At 53.8% G+C, this 23,770-nt stretch overlaps 8 protein-coding genes across 8 annotated transcripts; 3 read left to right on the forward strand and 5 right to left on the reverse strand.

The window, feature by feature from the left end:
• Positions 1-334: 334 nt before the first annotated feature.
• A1O7_01139 (uncharacterized protein) lies at positions 335-3,405 on the reverse strand (the record flags this gene model as incomplete). Its single annotated transcript, XM_007755178.1, has 2 exons — positions 335-3,159; positions 3,210-3,405. 2 exons carry the CDS (start codon positions 3,403-3,405, stop codon positions 335-337), a joined length of 3,021 nt encoding a protein of 1,006 aa, XP_007753368.1.
• A 445-nt stretch (positions 3,406-3,850) lies between these two features.
• Positions 3,851-4,597, forward strand: A1O7_01140 (uncharacterized protein; the record flags this gene model as incomplete). Its single annotated transcript, XM_007755179.1, has 1 exon — positions 3,851-4,597. The coding sequence occupies one exon, from the start codon at positions 3,851-3,853 to the stop codon at positions 4,595-4,597; it is 747 nt and encodes a 248-aa protein (XP_007753369.1).
• A 1,498-nt stretch (positions 4,598-6,095) lies between these two features.
• On the reverse strand, positions 6,096-7,688 carry A1O7_01141 (uncharacterized protein; the record flags this gene model as incomplete). Its single annotated transcript, XM_007755180.1, has 1 exon — positions 6,096-7,688. The coding sequence occupies one exon, from the start codon at positions 7,686-7,688 to the stop codon at positions 6,096-6,098; it is 1,593 nt and encodes a 530-aa protein (XP_007753370.1).
• Positions 7,689-9,038: 1,350 nt separating this feature from the next.
• A1O7_01142 (gamma-glutamyltransferase) lies at positions 9,039-10,751 on the reverse strand (the record flags this gene model as incomplete). The annotated part of the gene is made up of 4 exons (XM_007755181.1): positions 9,039-9,076; positions 9,155-9,525; positions 9,619-10,539; positions 10,594-10,751. The coding sequence occupies 4 exons, from the start codon at positions 10,749-10,751 to the stop codon at positions 9,039-9,041; spliced, it is 1,488 nt and encodes a 495-aa protein (XP_007753371.1).
• Positions 10,752-11,980: 1,229 nt separating this feature from the next.
• A1O7_01143 (uncharacterized protein) lies at positions 11,981-13,750 on the reverse strand (the record flags this gene model as incomplete). The annotated part of the gene is made up of 2 exons (XM_007755182.1): positions 11,981-12,921; positions 13,018-13,750. 2 exons carry the CDS (start codon positions 13,748-13,750, stop codon positions 11,981-11,983), a joined length of 1,674 nt encoding a protein of 557 aa, XP_007753372.1.
• Positions 13,751-16,306: 2,556 nt separating this feature from the next.
• On the forward strand, positions 16,307-18,994 carry A1O7_01144 (uncharacterized protein; the record flags this gene model as incomplete). Its single annotated transcript, XM_007755183.1, has 1 exon — positions 16,307-18,994. The coding sequence occupies one exon, from the start codon at positions 16,307-16,309 to the stop codon at positions 18,992-18,994; it is 2,688 nt and encodes an 895-aa protein (XP_007753373.1).
• Positions 18,995-19,256: 262 nt separating this feature from the next.
• A1O7_01145 (uncharacterized protein) lies at positions 19,257-19,858 on the reverse strand (the record flags this gene model as incomplete). The annotated part of the gene is made up of 3 exons (XM_007755184.1): positions 19,257-19,414; positions 19,468-19,776; positions 19,828-19,858. The coding sequence occupies 3 exons, from the start codon at positions 19,856-19,858 to the stop codon at positions 19,257-19,259; spliced, it is 498 nt and encodes a 165-aa protein (XP_007753374.1).
• An 859-nt stretch (positions 19,859-20,717) lies between these two features.
• On the forward strand, positions 20,718-22,760 carry A1O7_01146 (uncharacterized protein; the record flags this gene model as incomplete). The annotated part of the gene is made up of 1 exon (XM_007755185.1): positions 20,718-22,760. The coding sequence occupies one exon, from the start codon at positions 20,718-20,720 to the stop codon at positions 22,758-22,760; it is 2,043 nt and encodes a 680-aa protein (XP_007753375.1).
• Between the last annotated feature and the right edge of the window lie 1,010 nt (positions 22,761-23,770).

Genomic DNA, 23,770 nt, shown 5'->3' on the forward strand with positions numbered 1-23,770 from the left:
GGGTCCAGGATAAAGACTTCGTCTGAAGAGGGAAAATGCAGTGGATGCATCTAAATTGTGCTTGGCGGCCTTTTGCACCTTGCACAGTAAGAAGCTTGATATAAGTTATTGTAGGGACAAAAGTCAGTCAGGTTGAATGCTGATCCCTGAAACAAATAGACCAAGAGTCTCTGGTCAAGTAGGGCTCAGATCATGGGTCGAACAAAACAACCACTGGCAAAAGTCACCACTTGAGATTGAACTAAATCTGTCCGTCCCATTGGCAAGGACAGCTGCTTATGGCAGTAATGTTCTCTCGTCTTTTGGCAAGTCATCCTCTATCGCCTGTCGCGTTCTACGACCCAGACAGCGCTACGATCCGGACTCTTCTCTTTCCCTTCTCCCGCGCGCCGCTTTTCTCTTCGGAGCTCACTCGGACCTTGAGCTGCTGGAATAACTCTACCGTAACACCATCCTGCTCGTGGCCTTTCTCAAATACCGTGAGTTGATACGCATCAGCGTTGAAATTGCTCTCTCTGTGTCGTGCATCCCCGGACTTCAGCCGGAAATCATCAAGCCGGACTAGCCCTTCGATTCCAAATTGCGGGACAAAGACCACGATTCCGTTCTCAAACACTCGCATCACATATCCATCGACATCGATGGGAGTGTCAGGAGATTTCTCCGCACGTGCCTTGAGTGCTTGTCCGACATAGTATTCAATGCTCGCTCGGCCGGCCAACTGAGCGTTTCGGTGTCTGAAGTTCAGATTCTGGCAGACTCGCTCCAGCTTGCCCTTGTTGCGCAGGTCATAGTCGACAATCTCGCTTCCTTGACCGTCATAGCCGATAGCGTAGGCCAACTGGCGATGGGCTAGCAAGTCGGCGTATCTTCGGATAGGGCTGGTAAAGTGGGTGTATATCTCGCTAGCTAACCCATAATGGCGGTATTCAGGTTCCGCGTGAGATCCGCTGCAGAAGTACTCGGCCGAAGTCATGCATCGGGTTGCCATGATCCGAATCAGTGTATTGAAGAAAGGATGTCGGGGATCGACGCAGCGGTCCAAAGAATCGGCAAGTGCCTTGGAGCTTGATACGTCCAGCTCCAAACCGCGCATCCGTTTCAGTTGCTCGCCAAGGTCTGCGAAATTCGTGGCTGGTGGTGCTGCATGTCGTCGCAGTAGAGCAGTTTGAGGAAAGACTGACTGGATCTTTTGTGCCACCGTGATGTTGGCTAGAAGCATGAATTCCTCCACAAGTGAGTTGGTGGCCAGATGTGCTTTCGTCTTGACGTCGGCCAAAGAGTCGGAAGACTCGCTGTCTGCTTCGATTCTGACTTCTGGGCTGGACAGGTTCAATGCGCCCGCATCCATTCGTTTTTGACGTAACTTCTGAGACAAGGACAGCAGAGCCCGCATGCCCTCAGTAAGCTGATCAGTAGCATTTGGATCATCTATCCGTTTCTGAGCTTGCTCATACGAGAAGCCTTCTTTAGACAGGATGACAGATTTGGTGAAGGAAGAAGACACGATTTCAGCACCTGGAGTGATTTCCCAAAGCGTGGAAAACGCGTACCTCTCAACGTACGGTTTGAGCGAGCACAAGTCAGTACCCAGTAATGGTGGCAGCATGTCGATTCTCTTGTCGACGAGATACACGGTTGTGCCTCGAGCAGAAGCTTCATCGTCCATCGCGTTATTGGGCTTGACAAAGTGAGAGACGTCCGCAATGTGGACGCCGACCTCAAAGTTTCCGTTTGGCAGCGGTCTTGCGTGCAAAGCGTCATCAATGTCCTGACATCCGGGTGGATCGATGGAGCAGACGAGCAGGTGCCGAAGATCTTTTCGACCTTTCCACCCTGGATCTGAAGGATCGTCTGGCACCTTCCAATCGTGCCCTTCTGCAGGCAAGCAATCCAAAACAGCCTTTGGGAACGGGCGATACTGGACGTCGTACTCGAGAAGTAATGCTTCGGTCTCAGCCTCCTTGGTTTCTAGCTCACCCAGCGAGCGGATGTAGTGACCAACTGGATATCTCGTGTCTCGTTCCCACGAATCGATCGTGGCAAGGATACGCCTGCCAATCAACTCATCGACCTGACGAGTTCGAATACGTATCTTTGGAATGCGCTTGTCCATCGGGACAAGGAATACGGTCGTTTGTCGGTTCCCAGAAGTCCCAGAAGCAGCATCAATTGTTCCAACAAGTTGTCTCCAGTTTCTCTTCATGATACCCACCACTCTGCAAGTGGGCTGCGCTTTTGTCTCTCCTCCTGCGGTGTGAGCGCGTCGAACGTCGTCCTGAAGAGCTCGTCTCTCGTTCTCAGTAACGACGGTTTCTTCTTGCTCTTCGTCTTCGGGGTTGTCGTCCTTGTTGACAGTCTCCTCGTCGAGAATTTGAGTAGACGGTGCTTTCCACTGCTCCTTTGGCAGGATTTCGACCACGACCACGTCGCCCGACACTGATCGATTGCTGCTCTCTCTTCCGAGGATTAGTAACGGTTTTTCGAAAGCCGGTACCTTGACTGTCCCTTCGAGGTAATTGTAGGTAGACACTTTGAAGACCCCTTGATGCAGTGTCCCGGCTTTTATGCCCGTCATCATTCTTGACATCGAGTAATATTCCGGATAGATCATTTCGCTTTGCACTTCTCGAGCTTCCCGGCTCTCGGCACTTTGACTGACCATGTCAAGCAACCGATCGGCATCCTCCAGGCCTGCGACATACTCTCGCAGTGAAACCGCATTCATATGCTCTGCCTTTGCCCGTTTTCGGTTTTCCTGGTCGTTCGTGATTACCACAATGGTGGGAGGCTTCCTTGTGACCTGGGCCAGATGAGTCATGTACCACGCCGCGGCTTTCCTTACGGCTCTGTCGTTTCGGTCATTGACTGTCTCGCCGTCTGCTCGTCGGACTGCCGTTTCCGAACGGAACTCATTGAAGAAGAGATAGAAACGCTTGTCCTCGGACTGTGTCAAGGACATTAGTCTGTTGTAAAGAGGAAGACTCCTGTTCTTCAACTCTTCCAGCACCGTCTGCAGTATGATGGTGTCGCGGAAATGATTGGGCTCTTCAAAGAGATCCATGCCACTGAGCAGTACATTTGTATCCGGGATGAGGTAGTGGCCATTCGGGTAGACTTTCGTGGCACTCGGCCGCTTCGAGAGAACGAGTTTGGGGACTGGATTTACTCGTTAGGGTATTGCGACTGTCTCTTGAGAGAAGACTCACCTAGTCCGTTGGCGCTGCCAGCTGCAGTCGAAGCGCAGGTCGTGCATAGCTGCGAAGAGCAGGGAATGTCCTTCCTCAAATATTGTTCTCTCACGATCTTCTGGACTCTGCCGCTCTTTGTCGATCTGATGTAGACCTTGGTGGAGATATTGGCGGCACTCGGATCAGCGGCTAGACCTCTCTTGAGGCTCTTCATTGTCTCCTGACGGTGCTGAACGCCAACTCAAGAAGGAGGCAGCAATAGATTCAGAGGCCATGGAAATTCATCAAAACCCCACGCTTGCAGCTGGCAGTCAAATACGTCGACGTACCACTTGTCCAGTACGGTAAAGTATTAATGCCGTCGGATGCCTTTTTTCGACGCACGAGTCTGCTTCCCCTCGCGAGCCTCAACAGTTGCGGTCCGGCTAGTGAAGGAGGATTGGAACCTCCCCGTGATTTCCAGAGCGCAATTTTGTATAGTGACGCTTCAGCCTCCCGGGGATAGTGTTTGGTCGCTCACTCGCGTACCATGCCGCTGAACTCCTGCCCCGCAAGAGACATCCGTCACTGATCAGACTGCTTTCGTTTGCTGACCATAGCCTCGGACCTCCCTGACCATCGTGACAACACATGGGTACCAGCGGACATTGACCTTCAACATGTCCGAAAGGCCGCCCTACATCGTGCCTCCCACAGCCGAAGCCTCCTCTCCTGCCCGGCCTGCAACGCTGATCTTCCTACATGGTTATGGAGACGACGCGGACGGCCTACCACTGGGCCTGGCGCAACAATTCCAGTTCTACAACAAGATGCAATATCTGAAGTGGGTCCTGCCCTACGCCCCGCACAACCAAGAAGCCATGACCCGGGCTTGGTATATGCCTCGAGCATTGCCTAATGCCATGAAACCCCGGGTCCCGGGCGAAGTGGCAGAGGAAGAGGCCCCGGACGACGAGGCAGGTATCATGCGAAGTGTGGATGTCTTGGATGAACTGGTCGAGCAGGAGATAGAAAGCGGCACACCACCGGAGAGGATTCTCGTGGGTGGATTCAGCCAGGGCTGTGCCGTTAGTCTGGTTTGGGGTCTGACCGGGCGGCTGCGGGACATAGTGGCAGGCGTTCTCTGCCTGTCAGGTTATCTCCCACTACGGGATCGAATCGCCGAGCTGCGGAACGAGCGAGCGGTCGGTTCGAACGAGAAGGATGCGAAGCAATGGTTCTATGTCCACGGGACAATGGACATGCTCGTTCCCCTGAAGCTGTTCGTCCAGGGTAATGAAGACCTACTCAAATGGGTGGATAGAGAGAACATCGACGGACACGTATACGCCGGAATGGGTCACTCGACCAACTCGGCCGAGCTGAGAGACATGCTCGCATTCTTTGAGAAGGTCATTCCGGCGTAGACAGAGGCGGACGGAGCTGTACGATGTGAAGCAGAATTGGTAATGAAACGACTCGACACCACCCTTAATGTCTGCGTCTCTGCTACTCCGCATGGACTTCTCCCTTGGTTCGTTGTCAAAAGAGTGACTCGTAGCAAAGAAGTCAATATTCTCCCCTGGGAATCAATCGCCTAGTCTTGTTCCACTGCGTCCCGTTCTCCCCCACCTGGGAGCCGAGCAATATTCGCAAAGCCGTTCATCGCGGGCAACTCTGTGAGCGAACAGTCGTCAGCATCTCTCTTCTTCCTTCAAGAACACTCGGCTTGTGACACCACGCCCACCCACCCATCTTCTCGGTGTGGACCTCAGCGCCGTATCACAGCCACTCTAGTCGAATCTGGTCGGGTCGAGTCGAGTCAAGTCAAGCCAATCTCATATCACTTCCAAGACACCACCATCGCCACAGAAACAAGCCATGTACAGCGTATATACCGGCAGGACAGGTTGGGAGGCACTCACCGCTCCACAGGAACCACAACTCTTACTCCCCGACGAGATGGTAGCCCCGCACTTTGGACACCCGTTGTGAGACATTCTGATCTGATCTGCCCTGGTCTGCCCTGTGGTGCTTGTTCCGATCGGGCGGTTGGCGAAAGGGAAGAATGCGCAGTGAGAGGGTGTCTCTGTAGCTTGCACCCGAAATGAAACTGTAGATCCTCGTCCTGCCCAGTCAGAAGGGGTCAACTCATCTGCAGCGCAAGACAAATACGCATGGAAAGTATGAAATGGAATAGAATGGACCGGACCGGACCAAACGGGACGTACTGCGAGCAGAGTGTACGGCGGAAAATCAGTCAGTCAGGGTAGGTGGTCAATTTTCAAGGTCGGAATCAGTGAGTTGCTTGAGTGAGCGGACGTGTAAGTAATTGACTGTCTGTCTAGGCGTCCTATATACACGTCCGTGCCCCTCACTTGCTCTATTTATGCTCCCCACGCTCGCCCATCTGCCACGTTATCTTGAACGCAACTCGTACGCTGACAGTTGGGTGCGCGTGACTGGTTGCATTGTTCCCATACCTCTGTTGCGCTCCGTCCAGTCAGGGACTGTGCCCAATACGGGCCCATGGTGAGCGTGGAGCGTGGAGCGTGGTCATTTATCACGGCGGAGACGTGGTTGGCCATGAATTCGAATCCGTGGTTCGTATAATTACCGCGTGGTCCTACGTATATCCGGCAAGTAGGAATCTTGCACGCTTAGACGAATCTTACGCCACTGTCTTGCAAAATCTGAAGAGATCTGATTCTCTATGCTGTTTTCGCTTCGCTCATGGGCCCTATGTTTTGATATGATCACTGCAGGAACGCCGTTGAATGCATATGATTATGCCGATGCCCACGCCCACGCCCACGCCCATGCTCATGCCTGTGCTCATGTCTAACCCCACGTATGTAAGTATCCCTATCCCTTGGTACGCATATCCTGAAAACGCCATGCTCTTTGCCAATCAGAAACCGACACTCACAACTTCACTGGATACTTGTTCCGGATATGTTCGCCGTACCTGAAGAATATCCACGACAGAGGCGACATTGCCAGGGCGATGAAAGCAAGCAACGAGTTGCCCCATCCCAGGCCCAAGGCCGCGTACATGTCCGGTCCTGCGAGGGGCAAGAAAGCACCCATCAAGCTCCTTAGAACCGTGTTTGCTGCGATCGCGGAAGCGGCATGAACGGGGTATGCGTCGACCAGATACGTCTGGACGGGCATGAAAGTCGCCAGTAGGCCCAGGCCGATGAAGAGAGTCCCGATGATTGGCATGATCCAGTGGATACCCTTGTCTGCACTCCAGCCATACCAAAACAGACCGATTGGGATGATCAAGCTGCCAGGAATGAGAGGCGGGAGCCGATACTCTGGTTTCATTTCTCCCTTGGCGGACATTTTCTTCACCGTCTTGTCTGAGAGGGCGCCGAAGATGACCAGACCCAGCATGGAGCCGATGCCGATACCTAGGAAGCTCAACCCCACGGCGCCTTGGCTGAAGTGGTAGGTGTTTTCGAAGACCAGGGTCAGCGTGGTGAAGAGCAGGTAAAGGTATCCGTACACGACGGCCATGTATATCGAGAGGGACAGCACGATGGGCGAGAGGACGAGCATCTTCGAGGGTCGGATGAGGGCTCTTGTGAAGAAGGCGCGCATGGGAATCTGTTGATCCAGCTTCGACCGCAAGTTCGCGTTGCCGGTCTGTTTCCGCAGTCGCTTGGCCTTGCGCTCCAGCAGGATGGGTTCGTAGGTCTCGCGCATGAAGATGACGGAAAAGGTCAACGCAACACCGCCGGCGATGGTGATGAGCCAGAAGATCCAGCGCCAGCCTGCACCTTGGCCCAGGTACCCTCCTGCCACTGGGCCGATGACGGGGCCCATGAGAGGCCCCAGCGCAAAGATGGCCATTGCCGCACCGCGCCTTTCCTGGACAATCAGGTCTGCGATGGAGCCGCCGCCGATGGTGAGAGGACAGCTTCCAGCAATCCCTGCCAGGAGGCGGAAAACCAGCAGGGAAGCCATGCCAGGGGCCAAGGCGCAGCCCATGGTCCAGATGACGAACATGAAGTTACACACATGGTACACATAGAGCCTGCCCCAGATCTCGCTGCACGGTGCCAGAAACAGGGGACCCAAGGCGTAGCCAAGGATGTAGATGGAGACGATGAAGCTCGCGATAGTCTCGTTCGAAGAGTTGAACTCCTCCATGATCAATGGTGTGGCGGGAGCGACCATCGACGACGCCAGAGGAGTCAGGAATGTCACACTCGAGATGATCGCGACGTTGCTCCATTTCTTCCTCTCGGTCCAGTTCAACGCTTTCTCCGGATCGTCGGGTCCGTCCCAGTCCACAATGTTTTCGTCGCGCTGGACGGTTGTTTCGCCAGGGGTCTTCTCGTCTGCATCTTCAGTGGTATCGATAACGGGGACGCCCCGTTCTATGTCGGGATCGACCTGTCGTTCCCGTTCTTTCTCGGAAAGCGATATCGAATGGGTGCTGGTGTCGGCGTCGTCCCGTTCGAGATTCTTGTCGTCGACAGGGACAGGCCGCGGCGACTCGGCCGCCATGTACTCTGAGCGCCCATCTTGTCAGCACACGGTGCAAACCAGCCGCTGAAATGCAGCTTGAAGTGCTTGAATCGAGGGATGTAGTGAAAAACGCACGTACCAGCTGGCGGGATTCGAGTTGCTGGGGACCGTGGTACTTTTGCGGGGCTAAGCCTTCCAGATTCGGCGCGTCAGATTCGATTCGGGGGTCAGCAGGAAGCCCGTAAGATCGCGAAAACGGTGTGGAGTGTCCTGCGCAATGATGACGGCTCTGAAATGGAAGCGTCTGAAGGTTTGATCTTGAAGGATTGGGATATTGTACGGAGGACTATGTACAGAGATGAAAGAAAGAGAATAGGCAGCAAGAATGGTTTATTTGTTTGACGAATCTCCATGCAGCTGGAAGGTGATCTCGGTCCAAGTCTTAAGCGGGTTCTATTTAATGCTTGGATATTGTGCAGCACTTCTTTGTGCTCTCTCTGACTCCTCCACCATCAACTTCGAGCGCGGAGCCTCCATGTGAAGACTCGAAAGCCACTGGTTCTCTGCTCTCCACCAGCCGGCAATGCGATTCCCGGGTGGATCTGCGACAGTTAAAGCCGCTTATGGCCGTGAACAGAGATCACCTTGCAGACCGTGGTAGATCTTCCATCTTACATACTGTCGCCGAGCAACTTGACGCGCTGCAAAGGCCGACAACGTGGTCTGTAGATTCCAGCAAATGCTATTTAGAGTGTCATCTTCTGGTCAAGAAAGAACGGACCGAGCAAGTACACGGACGGGGTCATTAGTCAGTCAAGAAGGTGTCGGAACAGGAGCGCAAGAGCATGCACAATCGAATTTATGCGGCTTGACACAAATTTATGCTTGAACCCCACAGGGAAGCACGCGAGCCTCACATGCCCAAACGGGGCGAGGGACAACGGCTGGCACGGCTGTTCGTACTGGCACGGCCGGGTAGCTACAGTTCACAGCGTCTATTTGTACGAGGTCTCCAAAACCTGAGAGCCATCCATTCAGCTGCTGCCGATTTCGGCGATGTCTGTAAAACCATCGACTGCCGAATAGCCGGGATACTTTGTCTAACAAGCCCCAAAGAGGGAGGATCTTCTGCCGACCCGGTGCTAAGCAACATTCTTCTCGAACGTGCGAAGAAGGCACTCCTCGACGCTAACATTCCAGCGGTACGGCAGGTATCGAGTGACTTCTGACCACCACCACGTCCGAAGTCCGTAACACTTCAGTTGTGTCAGGTGCATAACGAAACACACTTGATCCGCGAACTGACAAGCATATCTAGTGCATTATCTGGGATGTGTGCGCCGCAGTGGGCGGCAAGCTCAGTCGATAATGTTTCCTTCATGGACTTGATCATATTGCCAGCCCAGCGGAGTTCTTCTGTCGAGGCTCTAAAAGAAACAAGACATATTGTTAGCATGCTGTCACCGTACAGAGACCCGCGACGATAGCGAATTGAAGGCACTTACCACCAGCAGCCTCGAACGTTCCGTTCGGCAGCCGTCGGATGCTCTGAGCGGAGCTTTGGCCAGGAGCAATCCAGGTCACATTATGTCCCCGGGCTTTCATGAAAGCGACCGTCTTGTTGTTGTATGCATACTCGAATGCCACCTGGTTGGGAATAAGTTGGTCGTGTAGACGGGGCTGCGCCAGTGCTTGGGGTGCCGTCATGTTTTGGTCCAGCACATGCACAAGGCTTTGGATGGTGGCAGTGATGATTCGAGAACCTCCAGCAGCACCAGTGATGTAGTACAATGTCCCATTTGCAAACTCGGCGATGGTGGGTGAGATCGAGGATAAGGGGCGCTTGCCCGGTCGAATGTAGTTGGAAGGACTCGGACTGATACGGCGTCAGCTTTTTAAGACCTCTGTTCGGACAGCAGACCAGTATGCAAATGCACGTAAACCGGGCACGGTTTCGGGGAATACTTACACATAGCCAAACGCGTTCGAAGATCCGGGGATAGAGAAGTCGTTCATTTCATTGTTCATGATCACTCCGGTTTCCGGCACCAGGACTTGTGAGCCAAACAACAGGTTGATGGTCGTGGTCAGAGAAATGGCCATCCCTGATGCATCCGCGGTGACCACGTGAGACGTGCCCGGCGTTTCAAGCGATTCAATGCCATTGGGATCATACGCCGAGACGTTAAGGGTGTTGTGGTCCGAGATCTTGTTCCGAATGTAGCGTGCTGTCGCTTCTGAGAGCATGTCGTCTTGGTATGCTGACAGGTTCCCAACAAAGGATGGGTCCCCAAGATTGGTTCTCTCTCCGTACCCGAATCTGATAGCTTCGTCCAGCCTATGAGTGCTGAGGTTGAGCATTCCCCCATGATAGAGATCGGGGTACTGCTCCAGAATTTTAAGCACAGACAATGCTACCTCACCAGAGCTGGGCGCGCTGCAACTGAACAGCCGGTATCCGCGGTACGTGATGTTTGCTGTTTCTCGGACGGCGACTGTGTAATTGCGCAGATCTTCCAAAGTCATGGTTCCGTTCGCCGCCTGTACCGCCGCGATCGTGGCTTCGGCGATGGGTCCCTTGTAGAAAACATCGGGTCCTTTTTCCGCAATCGTTTCCAATGTATCAGCATATCTCTTCCGCGTGATTGTGTCCCCCATCCCCAGAAGAGTTCCATTCGGTGCAAAGTCAATAGCCCAGTTAGGATCCTCAATCAGGAAGTTTGGTACTGCCGCAGAGGCCATCCCCGATTTCATGTACCTCACAAGATCCTCGGACACCTCCCAGCCTTCCCTTGCCGTCTTAATTGCCCCCTGCATGACTCGCTTCCATGGCAACTTGCCGTAATTCTGATGCAAATGCGCCAGGCCTCTTATCTCTCCTGGTACGCCGCTGTTGAGGTTAGCTTGCCGAAATTTCCAGCCCTCAGGGTCCAAGAGCGCGTACCTAGCCAGTCCGCCAAAGATGCTCGCATTAGTGTTGTTGTTGTACATATCCTGGAAGGCAGCAGCAGGCGCCGTCTCGCGGAAGTCTATGACCTCGTAGCTCCCATTTGAACCGCGCACGATCATGAAACCGCCTCCGCCGATCCCTGAATGATACATGCCGATTACTCCTGTGACAAAATGAGAACTTCACCAAACCGAAAAGGCCTGTATGTTCGCCACGGAACCAGGGAGGATCGTACCAGTGCAAAAGACGGTGCCGACGAGCTTCCAGACATTACTCCATGTTCATTCTCATTCACGGACAGGTTGGGTTGACTCACCGCATCAGCAGCATTTCCACCCTGCCGCAACAGGTCGATGCCAATCTCGCTGCATACGGTGCTCTCACTCGCGACAGCGCCAATTGTGCCTGGCGCATCGCTCTGGCGCACCGCGGGAAGAGGATTGGCCCCTGCCTGCTGTAACAGAGGCGGCAGAACGATGGCACAAGCCAGCTGCAGAAGCGACAACATGACGAAGAGATGCGCGAAAGCCTTGGTAGCCCACGAAGAGAGTGAAGGGAATGCACCGTTAAAGAGCGACGACGGCATCTTTGCAATTGCAGATCAGTTGCCTATTAAGCCCAACTAGGAAGCTCTGGAGCAGGAGCGGGCTTTGCAATGCAACCGGAAAGTACAATCCCAGTGACCGGCCCTTATCAGATTCCCTCTAGTCAAGACGCAGGTCTAGCACGCCAGCCCAAAGCGTTTGCACCTGGAAGTGGACTGTGTAGTATCAGACGTTCAATATGACGCAAGTGACAGCGGGCAGTCCAGTTACGTACTAGGTACCCAGGTACGTACTGGCTTCTGTTACAATGGGAGCCGAAGCACGCGAGCACCCTAGCCTCGCATATCACAGCCCAATTGGTTTGACGGATGTATGGTATGGGCGCAGAAAGAGCGTAGATTTGTCCAGTCGCACAAGAACCGTAGAAAAGATGGAGAAAGATAGAGTCAGGTACGTATTGGATTAGGATGAGTTACAAGAAGTGGTTGATATCGGTCGCTGACAAGACGTAGGAAGACCAGGGAGATGCATCCTATACACAGTAGCTATGTACCAACCAAATCAGCAAGTACTCGATACGCCCACCGCCTCCAGACAATTCCAAAAGATAAAGATTGATAACCACACAACTTCCCCAAGCCTCCGAGCCCGCAAGCCCCGATCCCCCGGTCATCGACCCGGCTGCGCGGTGGATGTGCGGGTATCGGTGTCGGACGGATTTGTCCGCGTCTCGGTGCAGGAACGATGCAGCAGCCAGGTCGACAAGCTGATCGTAGGGCCTTTGCATTGGACAACGGCCACAGCAGCCACGTAGTTGTGACCCAATATGTGGCTCTCTACAGTTTAGAACACCTTTCCCCGTCAGAGAACCATGACAGTCCCGTCTTATGGATCCCGAGCTGCTTCCTGACGAGCTTCAAGGTTGGCGTGCGAGGAAGAGCAGTCACCTCAAATACCCCTCCACGCAGCTTCTTGTATCCCGACACTTGACTATCAATAGTCCTCTGAATACTTTGCAGTGCCTGGACCTTTTGGTCCGGGTCCTTAACATGCGCTTTGAGCACGACGTAGGCGGTAGGTAATTCGGTCATCTTTGCCGAGTCCCAGGTCCCTCCGACCGCAGCATCCAGAATCGCCGGATGAGAGATGAGATGGGCTTCGAGTTCGGTGGGCGAAACCTGGAACCCATTGTATTTGATAAGCTCCTTTGTCCTTCCCACCACCTGAAGATGGCCCTCTGGGGAGATAGTACACACGTCGCCAGTGTTGTACCATCCAGTTTCGTCGTAAGCAGCTCGATTCGCTTTAGGATTGTCAAGGTAACCAGCCGCCAGGTTCGGACCTTTGAGCCACAGCTCTCCCGGCCCGCCCTCTGCAGCGCTGTCACCGTTCTCTAGCCTCAGCGAGCAGAGAATGTTTGGCAGAATCGTTCCGCTCTTGCCCAGCGGCAGCGCCTCCCCAATTTTTTGCCAGGCGACGTACGGGGCAGCCTCCGTCATTCCGTATAAAGCCACTGTCTTCCAATTGCCTTTCCGCAGAAATCTGTCGTAATCCTCCTGTTTCAGTGGGAAAGCTCCGCACGTCATGTGCCTGATACTCGAAAAGTCGTAGCGTTCGGCCAAGTCTGTCGTTGCGATACTCAAGGCAGCATTTGGGGTGATTTGTGCCGCTGTGGCCTTTGTCCGTTGCATGGTTTTTGCCCACCCCTCGATATCATATGATAGCATGATGATGTGCTCCATACCAGTCCACGGTCCGAGAAAGAGCGGTATCGTTGCTGCCAGGTCAATATCAGCAATATTCCGACATGCCCATACGTCCCACGACACCGATCTCCATCACAGGACCTGTTGTCAATAAGCCTCAGACTTACTGTTCGCAATGTGCACAAACGGCGTGTAGGACACAACTCTCTCTTCCGGGGACCAGTGTTCTGGGTCATGCGCCCACATCTGCAACACATTCGCAACATAATTGTAGTGTGAAAGACCCACCCCTTTCGGATTTCCAGTCGTTCCCGATGAGAGGTGAATAGATGCGAGTCTTTTTCTGGTGTCTGTATTGTGAGGTACCGGTAACGGCTTGGAGGCCATAAAATCTCCAAATAGGCTTCGGCACCCTTTGACGGGAGGTCCGATGGCGGTCAGCAATTCCGGAGGTTTGAAGCTGGAGCAACCTTGGCAGGCCAGTTTGACAGCATCCTTTACGTGCTGGACGACTTCTGAGTACACGATGAGGAATGCGGGCTTCGACACCGTGAGCGCATGTGCAATCTCTCCCACCTTCAACTGATGATTTATCGGACAGAATACACCTCCTAGCCATAAGACAGCATGAACCGCTTCCAGGTAGGCAACACTGTTCGGCAGAATCATCCCCCAACGGCTTTGGTCTTCTGGTCTGTATTGCTTTGCCAGACCTGCTGCGAGGCAGCCGGCGTTCGATCGAAGCTGGCTGATGGTGAGAGCGCGGTATTCGGCATCGTCCTGGGCTATGACATGGTCAGCTGGTAGTGCTGGTGAGCGAGCACTAGTTAGGAGCAGTTCTGTAAGGTTTAGATCAGTCGGAATGTCGATGGCAGGGTCTTTCGATTTATAAGTCTTCATTTCGAACACTTTGGGTCTTGCAACACCTTTTTTCCTGATACTCCGCTAGAAAGCCTTGGACACCTGATCTATCGTTGCCTACTCACGAGGCAGTCTGGGATTCCCGACCACCAGTTTCTCAATTTTCCTATATTCACGCGACATCTTGGAGGCGTTGCCTCGGTTGCTATTGCCAACCTGGAGCCGAAGCGGGAAGCCGTCAACATAAGCCTCGGCCCCCGCAAATCGAGCAAGCCGTACACCATGTTCGAAAGGATCGATCTACATAGCGAACATAGTCGTTACCAACACAAGTTGTGTGTGCAGCCAGGAATGTTGGCACAGACAAGAGATACTTGATTAGCACCAGGAGTCAAGCACGAGTCGGCCCACCAGTCAGATTCTTCACAGGACGGTACAGACGCAAGATGGTGATTGACGTGCCGCGTGTCGAAGTCGTATATCAGCTCTCGATGGGATCGCACAGACCTAAGAGTCGTGTCCGGTAGTTGGTTCGTAGCGCTATCCTTCATCGGACAATCAGGAGAGACCGGCTTGATGATATGGGACAGTGATTGCATATTCCAGGCAAATAAGTGCTTCGACGCAGTACCGGACTTGGCATCTTGGTCACTGCTGCTTCATTAATGTGCTCCAAGTAAAGTGAAACACATTCCAGAGCACAGTCAGGGGTGATTGGAGCGACAATGTGCCATGGAGTGCTATGAGTACTGGGTTCATGTGATGTACACATTCTATCAACTTCAATGAGTACTCGTACTCGGTACTGAGTACTGCAAATACAGGAATAAAGCGTCGCGTCCTTGGACCCGAGCTCAAGCTTGGACCTTGACAACGGAAAAGAGTTCAGTGCCGCCGGAAGAATTTTGATGTCGACATGCCCCCAGTCGTCTTTGGTCATTGGCGGTGAGAGACACAGGAAGCGAGCCAGTGCCAGCAATGCCGACTTAGCCGCAGCGAAGCACTTTGGTGATGTCATTGGCGCTAGTCGCAGTCCAGCGCTATGGGGGCAAACGTAGGCGATGAAAAGCCTAGAACATTTGATGGGCATGAGGTGTACCGCATTCATAAAGTCGCTCACAGCATCTCGCATTTCTGAATACCATGTACCAGAACAAGATCACGGCTTGATGGAAACCTCTGCGACCGATTTCTGTATGTCTAGCGCATGCCCGTGGTGCTACTGGTGTCAATGCGAGTGGTGCGCCCTGCCAGGAATGTGCGGCGACTGCTGTCCTGGCTCCGTAGACAGACTGCAACACAGCAAAGGCACCGACGGCGCTGTGGCCAGATGAAGACTGCATGTGCAGGGTTGTTGCCCGGTGGATGCGGTCCATCCAGGCCTAGACTCCCGCCACGGTTGCGCATGTCCAACGGCATGTCTCCACTGCTCTCCTGTTCAGAATCGAACCGACGCTCTCGTGGCTCTCATAAATCCAACATGCTGACGCCCCGTGAGGGCATACTGTGTATTCTGAAGAAGGATGCCACCCGCGTCATGCAACAGGCGGTGCGTTATTTTAACTTCAGTTTGCAGGTGCCTAACATCTAGGCCTTCGCGTAGTGATGCGGCTTTGGTGTGGACGAGTCAAAGAGGCCTCTGCCAGCACTAACAGAGGCCTGTTCCCCTGTACGAAACTATGGGAAAGAGGAACACTTGCAGTATCCAAGATGCCACACGGGAAATCGCATACACGGGAACCTTGTAGAGTTGCATTGGGATGCCGGCTGCGCCCGCATTCGCTACTGGTCCGAGCTGAGGGCTCTAGCAATCCTCATTCAAGTTTCGCAAGGATGGAAATTCCGGCGGGCGTACTCCGTACTCGCAGAAGTAGAGAGAAGAGGAAAAGTCGGAAAGATCTGTTGTACAGTACGAGGTAGCCTTGTGTAATGGATCGACGCTCCTTGCAGGCGAATGCCAGAAGAATTCTTCGGCGCTTCACATTGTCAGGAGCTGTCTTCGGCACCTCACCGGGCTTTCCCAGACCAAAACACGATTCTATAGTCCGTGTATAAGTGAGAATAATCACGATCAGTCCCGGCACACGGTCTTAAGCCTGAGCTGGTAGTACGCACCACAAGTACTTCATATCTGCCCATAATCTGCGGGCGGGTCGGGCGCACGCTTCAGCTTCAGCCTCCGCCCGGTGTTGCATCCTGCCTTGGCTTCTTGTCCTCGTCCTCCAGCTGCGTCCCGCTACCAAACGCTTCTCCTGCCTTCTCCATTCATGTCTCTAGCTTACTAGTCACCTCTCGCCAGCGACCCGTCTGTTGATAATTTCTACCTGTTCCCAACCATTCACCGTCACCCTGCCGTTCCCGTACCTGGCCCCTCTGCGTTCTAGAATTCCACATCGCACCTAGGTCCTCCTGACAAATCGAGCTTGGCGATACCGAACTACAAACACCTTACGATTGATGAAGGCCTTTGTGGCCTCTCAGCATCCACACAGCACGACACCTGCGACTTACGGGCGACCCCGATGTTGACGAGGTCGGTCATTGCATGTAGCATATGAGAGCTGTGTGAGAGGCGAGGAAAAGGCCATGGCAGTAATGGCTCGACAACCTCCTGGAATTGATCCACTCATACCTCTCATCGAACGACAGTCGCTGTGTCTCCCCAGCCTTTGCCCCGGTGTGCCTACGCAATGTGGAGAAGATGGCTTTCTTCAGAATCTGGCGAGACACTTTCCCTCGGCGGAAAACAATGCTGTGGAGAAGGTGGTGCAATTGAAAAGGGAACTGAAGACGGTGGACTCGGATACCTTCTGGAAAAAGCTCATGGAGGGTATGACCGAGATATGCCATGCCCAGTACGGATTTGTCGCGAAGCGAGTACTGGCCGATGACCACCATTCAGCAGTAGAGATGCCCCCCTTTGGCGAGTCAGGCTCGTGCCTGCTGGGTGTTGCCTTCTACTACAACGACGGGGATGAGCAGAAAGCCATGCACCGAGACTACAACTATCTTGCTTGGGGGTCTCCTTGTTCCTATATGAAGCATGACAAGGTCTTCCTCATTCCCGAACACATGAGCTCTTTCATCACGCACAATCCAAACGCCCTACCGTCCCCAGCAGAAGGCTATATCGGCATTCCGCTCTTCGCAGATGGCAAGTGCTTCGCCCATTTCGGTATGATGTGGACGCAGGAAGGCCTGGATAGGCGCGAGACGACGTGGAGTTTCACGGAACTTCTATTACATTCCTTGGAAGATGTCATCGTCGAGCGTCTCTTGACCGGGCAGGGACTTGCCAAGTCTCGAACCCGCACCGCTGTTAAAACTCGACCGCCTCATGTTATTCCCTGTGACGCGATTACGCCAGGGACCCAGTCGCTGAAGCCATACGCCAAAAACTTGTCACATGAACTAAGGACGCCAATGCAGGGCGTCGTAGGAATGTTAGATGTCATGCATGCTACGGTGCAGGAACAGATCGAGAGCGTTCCGGATACTTCTGTCTGTCGACTGTTCCAGAGCCTGAGAGACAATATCGAAACCATTCAGGACAGTGCCAAACGAGCGGTTGAGGCCGCCGACAACGTTGTCCATGCGTACGACATGAATATGCAAGTCCCAGATACTCCTTCGAACGACAACGAGTCGCCAGCTGCTGCATCCACCGGCTACTTCGATTACAAACCATCGCGCCTGATCGAGGGCAGCGACATCCATCTCAATACGTACAAGCGAAGACGAAGCAGTCCCACTTCATGGCACTTCGGCAATGCCACCAAGATCCGGCAACTTGCACCATCCAAGGGCATTGATGTGTCACCGAAGAGCAATACGTTCAGATGTCCTCCTCCCCAATTACCCACACCGCAAACACTCGGTTCAGACACTCGCATTCCGACCGTTTTCACACCAACGTCAGAGTTCATTACCCCCGGAGATCTAGACACACCTTCCACCAAGTTGTTATCGTTGGATAGCGATACCTTACCAACGCCGGGGTTGAAACATTGTAGAATTCGAGAGCTAATACCGACAGTTATTTACGAGTCTCTGCGTGTGGGTGGCAGGCCGGATTCTGCTATCGGCGAACCCATCGACTGTGGAGAACGGATAGTGGTCAGGTCGCGAGCGTCGAATGGCCATACCTCGCAGAAGACGATCGAATGGTCCGTAGCGCCAGATGTCCCGGAAACCCTCTACGCCGATGAACGGGACTTGACCAAGTTGGTGTCAGCCATCTGCCTCAACGCCATTAAGTTTACAGAGGAGGGCTATATTATCCTGCGTGCTCGACTCTCAAAAAGCCAGAGGTTTCTGGTCATTAACTGCAAAGACACGGGCGATGGCATTCCAGTGGATTTTCAACCGGAGTTGTTTAAACCATTCTCGCGAGAGGACGATTCTCTGACGCGGACCAAGGAAGGTCTTGGTTTAGGACTCTTGGTCGCCAAGGGTCTAGCACGACGACTTGGTGGTGATATTATTCTCGTGGCATCCGATGTCTCGGGTCCGAACAAAGGCTCCGAATTTGAGATCAAAGTACCTTTTGAACCAAGCGAAAGTAACAACAGCCGGTCTGGTACCCCTTGCAGCCGGACCCCAGAAGCCTTGAAGGGCGTTTCTCAGCAAACGACCTCGCTGACAGTACCGGAGTCGTCACCCAGTGCGCCGGGGAGTCCCCGCCCACCACAGATATATATGCCCTCCGTTCAGGAGCACCCTACTTCGGGACCCCGCACTCCGGCACCGACCAGTCCTTTCAAGAGAGACCAGATCGATCGCTTTCTTGCACAGAAACATCCCCTTACATTCCTGGTTGCCGAAGACAACAAAATCAACAGAAAGCTACTCGTCAATATGCTTGGGAAACTAGGATACAAGGATATTCTTGAAGCATTCGATGGCAGGGAGGCCGTGAGGATCATGCGCGAACTGCATAAGATGGAGCGGGATTGCGCCAAGTCGAAAGCGCAACGGCCTGCTAGGAAAGTGGACGTCATACTGATGGACCTTTGGATGCCCGAGATGGACGGGTATCAGGCGACGGAGAACATCATGAAGATGTTCCAGCATCTTCCAGATGCAGATGCCTCCGACTCTAGCCACGTGGCTCCTCCCATTGTGCTGGCTGTCAGCGCCGATGTCACAGATGAGGCCATCGATCGGGCGACCAAAACAGGCATGGAAGGATTCATGACGAAGCCTTATAAACTGGCCGATTTGCAGAAACTGATTGTTGAGTTTTGCGTCCGCAGCGAAGGCGTTGCTGCGACTGCGGCTTGATTGAGGGTTTTTTTCGTAGACCCTTGGGGCTTATTGGGTCGTCTTTTCGATGATGTTGTACAGATTTATGGGACCTTTGTCTCACGATGGTCACGACGATACAATATGATACCCCTTTATGAAGACTTTGCCGTGGGATTCAATGTTCTTGCTGAGCGCATGCGGCCCTCGTCCCGAGCGTACGCATATACCTATCGTCCAGCTTCCGTCCTTATGTGGCAGCCTTTCAGCATGAAGGTGCATGGTCGGTGCTCGATCTGCTTTACCCACAGCAAACAGTCGGCTCCTCGATACCCCGACCAGTCGACGCTGCCAACATCCCGCCAGCCGGCACCCTTTGCACCATCCAGTCGCAGAGGAATTTTCCCAGTCCAGCCCCAATAAATATGCTGATGATGATATATCCATTGTAGTACATTGCTGGACCACGAGGCTAGTCAGTGGTTGCGTGACAGTCAAGGGCCCCAACTCACCAAGCAGCATGACAATGTATGCAATTCCGAATGTGACGCCATGAATGACTGCCCTGACGAGCTGCTGGAGAGGTGTGGCGCGAAAGACCACGAACTGGGGCTCAGAGACGCAGCCCTCGGAGCTGTTTGTTGTCTTTAAATCCGCTGCACGCGCGGCCACGCGGCGCTGGAACTGAGCGAGGATGGCGCTGTCATACTCCTTCCCGACTCGCCGCATAAACTCAATGCTGACAGCGAGTAGGGCGGCACCGATGCAAGAAGCAGCAAATGCTCCTTCGGAGCGGACGTGCCAACTGGAGGCGAGGAAGCCTGTAGCCGCGTCAATGGATACGTCTTGGCTTCAGCGAGCGCGAGACAGACAGGTATCGATCGTGTACCAGTTCCACAGCATCTGCTCGCTTGATCAGCACGGCCGATACCATTGCCGTCAACAGGATCTTACCGAAATCTTGCAAGAGCCTCCCATATCCATACCCTCCATGCTCATGACGGACGATGTGGCCGCCGGTGCTGCAGCGGTATTGGACGCCATTGACATGGTCATACTTGCCATAGTCGAATGGTCCATGCTGATCGCAATCGTCTCTGCTCGCAATGCGTTGTGAAGTCTGGGGTGGACGAACGGTTTCCTACACCAGAGGCAACATCCGCGCATATATCTCCCCAGGTTATCATCTCTGAATGTAGCAAGGCCGGTAGGTGGCCCGTAGCGGAGGCGAAGGACAGCGAACCGGCCAATGGCACTTCTACCGACAAGAGGAATGAAGAATAACAAAAAGGAGAGCATATTACCCGCTTTGTGGTTAGTGCTCGCCAAGCTAGCGGGTGCAGAAGCTGTCGATACAGAAACTTGCTCACCACGACAAAGAATCTGCGCAGTGGACTTGGCAAACTTGCGCATCCTCCCTGCATGGCATTGCTCGGTGTACTAGCATGCATCACCGCGATCCTATCGTGCTATCAACCGCTGTAAGCGGCATTCGTCGTGAGGGTCTCGACTATCAGTATCCACCCTGTCGGGATCGAATAGGTTCGGCCGTGTAGGTTGATCCATGCTCGAACCAGACAACACGATGACCAAAAGAATCGAGGCTGCTGGATCAAGCGCCTGAGGAGGAGAAGTGATGGGACATGGTACGGAGCTCACAAAGCAGGAAATTCGATGATATATGCGATGGCATCCCTCTGCATTTGGCGCTGCAGCAGGCACATTGAACTCGATTCAGCAGCGCCCCGACGCCGTATCCGACATGGCTTCGCACTCCAGCATGCTGGTCTCTCGTCATATCCAGAATATAAGCGAGGCTAAGTACCTCCAGCCTCACTGGGGATATCCGAATCGAGCACTTCCGTGCACCAACGATCCAGGCTCGTGCGAATACTTGGACGTCGTATATCACAGCCACGACCTGGGTATGTTGTATTGCGGGATCATCTGGGCAACGATCGGAGGCATTCTCCTCGTCTGGGCTATTGGCAGGCATCTCTTTCCACCCCTCGATACGGAGCAGAGCCGGCTTCTGACCATGGAGAGCCAGAGAACCGACAACAAGCACTACATCCACCGCCTGAAGGATTCTGTTGCAGCCCTCTGCCGTCATTACTTGCTTTCTGAATCCCTCCGAGCAATCTTCGGCCGTACAACTCGTCTCCAAGTGCTCGTCCTGCTCACGTTGACTGGATATCTGACGGTCTTCTCATTCGTGGGGATTGAGTACCGCAGATGGGTAACTCCCGTCAAGAACATGCCCGGGGTAAACAATACTCGCACAAGCCTGGGTCCTTGGTCGGACCGGATTGGAGTTCTGGCGTATGCCCTGACGCCCATGTCGGTGATGCTGTCGAGTCGAGAGTCGCTACTCTCAATTATCACGGGCGTGCCTTATCAGAGCTTCAACTTCCTGCACCGCTGGCTCGGCTACATTATCTTCGTCCAGTCGGCACTGCACACGATAGGATGGTGTGTAATCCAGATGAGGTTGTACCAGCCTCAGCCCTCGGTGGGCCTCGAATGGATCCAAGAAGAATACATGATATGGGGCGTGCTCGCCATGTTCTTCCTGACCGTGCTCTTCGTGTTGAGCACACCATGGGCCATCCGCCGGACGGGATACGAGTTCTTCAGGAAGTGCCACTACGTGATGGCAATACTGTACATCGGCGCCTGCTGGGGCCACTGGTCCAAGCTGAATTGCTACCTCATTCCGTCCCTGGTAATATGGTTCATCGACCGTGGAGCACGTCTAGTCAGGACGGCACTGCTACATTACCACTACCTCCCTGACGGCGGCATGGGCTTCCGAGGAGCAAGCGCAACGATTACACGATTTCCAGACTCCGTCAATGGGGATGTAGTCCGCCTGGACTTTGTGCATCCGAGCAGGCCCTGGGAAATCGGCCAACATTTCTATCTCTGCTTTCCCGAGATCACTATCTGGCAATCACATCCGTTTACTCCATGCAGCCTGCCAGGAATCAATCCCCAAGGTTCAATCCATTCGTACATCTTGCGCGCGAAGAAGGGGGCCACAAGAGCCGTAGCCGACCTGGCAGCAGCAAAGACCATCGCTTCTTCCCACGACAGCAAGGTAGCCGCCACTCCGGCCGCATCGACCTCAGTACTTCTCACCGGGCCGTACGGCCAGGAAATCATGGACCACTTGACGCCGAACACGAACGTCCTCTGCATTGCTGGCGGAACTGGCATAACCTTCGTTCTGCCCGTGCTTCTCGGACTAACTGCCAGGCGCCCTGTCCCCGACCGCAAATTGGACCTCGTCTGGGCTGTTCGGAGGGATGCAGATGTCGCCTGGGTGAGGCAAGAGATTGATCAACTGCGCCGGTCAGCAGTGTTGCATGATATCAAGGTTCGCATCTTTGTTACGAGGGAACGCGACTTGGATCCTGGGTCCCATGGCCTCAAGCAGGTCGAAGCCTTGAGTGTAGGACCTCAAGACGACAGAATCCAAGTGTCCTCGGCTTCGGTCACGTCGTCGTCCTCCCACCAGCTAGAGAAGGACAAAGAAGCCACGTGTGTCGATACCTTATCGATCCATCACCCGACGGACCCCGACTCTGAACCCCAAGATGGCCGACCAGATCTCACCAGTATCATGCAGGGCTTTCTTGATACGACGGTCTGTGGCCCTACCGTCGTGTATGCTAGTGGGCCGGGTGAAATGGTTTCGGATCTACGAAGGATTGTCGCGGGCTGCAATTCTGCTGGCCAGGTGTGGAAGAGGAAGGAGAGATATGACGTTAGACTTGTGTGTGACGACCGTCTGGAATGGTAGAGCCAAAGCAGAGCCGACTGGAGGTACTCTCCACGCCACGGCAAATCTGAGCAGCTCCTGAGAGCTACAGAGTATGTGGTGGTATGCTAGATATACTGTAGGTATGCAAGCATGCATCCGGCCAATCAGACGAGGCCTACCATGCAACGTCATTCCCCCAGGCACTGAGTCCCTTCGGTTGGTGCTGCGTGGTGCTGTCACCTGCCAATCACCTTCCTCTCACTCCCCATTCACAAGGCATCAGTCATACCAAGTACGAGTTGGCAATCCCTACCTATACCTGTCCTCTTCTCCATTGCCGTCTTCCCTTCCGCCGTATATATACCACCTGAAGCCGGATGTCTGTACTGCCCACACCCCGCAAAGATCAAGTAGTCGGTACCCTCAAACAACTCTACGAGTCCTGGAACCGGCACCCGAGACTGAACTGATCCAATATGCCCACTCCGCTGGATCGAGCCATGCAATCTCGTGTACGTCGCGTTGTCTCCTCTTCCCTTTGCCTCCACTGTTACACGGCCATTTATTTGTCTTGACCTCAAACGGATACACTGTACTACACTACAAGGGGTGACTTCTCTCCCGCGCCACAAGGGGGAGCGATCTCTAACGTTATCACTAACTCGATGGCTGGTGTCTAGAACCTCTTCTTCGGTTTGTTCTCCATCCTTCACACTCCTCCCCTTCGTTCGCGTTGCGATGAGACGGGATGTGATGCGACCGCTCCAGACCAAACAGGTCATACAATCTTGCATCTTGCATCTCAGACCACATAGTAGACTATACACTGGCCGACCCATTCCTGTTCGCCATTCCACCTACTTCCACGAGGTCTACACACAGTCGCGCTTGAGATTTGCCAGAGATCAACCCGCGACCACATCCCAAGCACCACAAGCACAATGCCAACCCTCGACACTGACCTCTTCTACCCCTTTCTAGGGTTCGCGGGCCTCGTAACCGTCGCGTCGCTTTGGAATATGTGGTCTGGTGAAATGTTTCCCCCGGAG

This window comes from Cladophialophora yegresii (genome assembly GCF_000585515.1).
Source record: "Cladophialophora yegresii CBS 114405 chromosome Unknown aczIN-supercont1.1, whole genome shotgun sequence".
Lineage (NCBI taxonomy): Eukaryota > Fungi > Ascomycota > Eurotiomycetes > Chaetothyriales > Herpotrichiellaceae > Cladophialophora > Cladophialophora yegresii.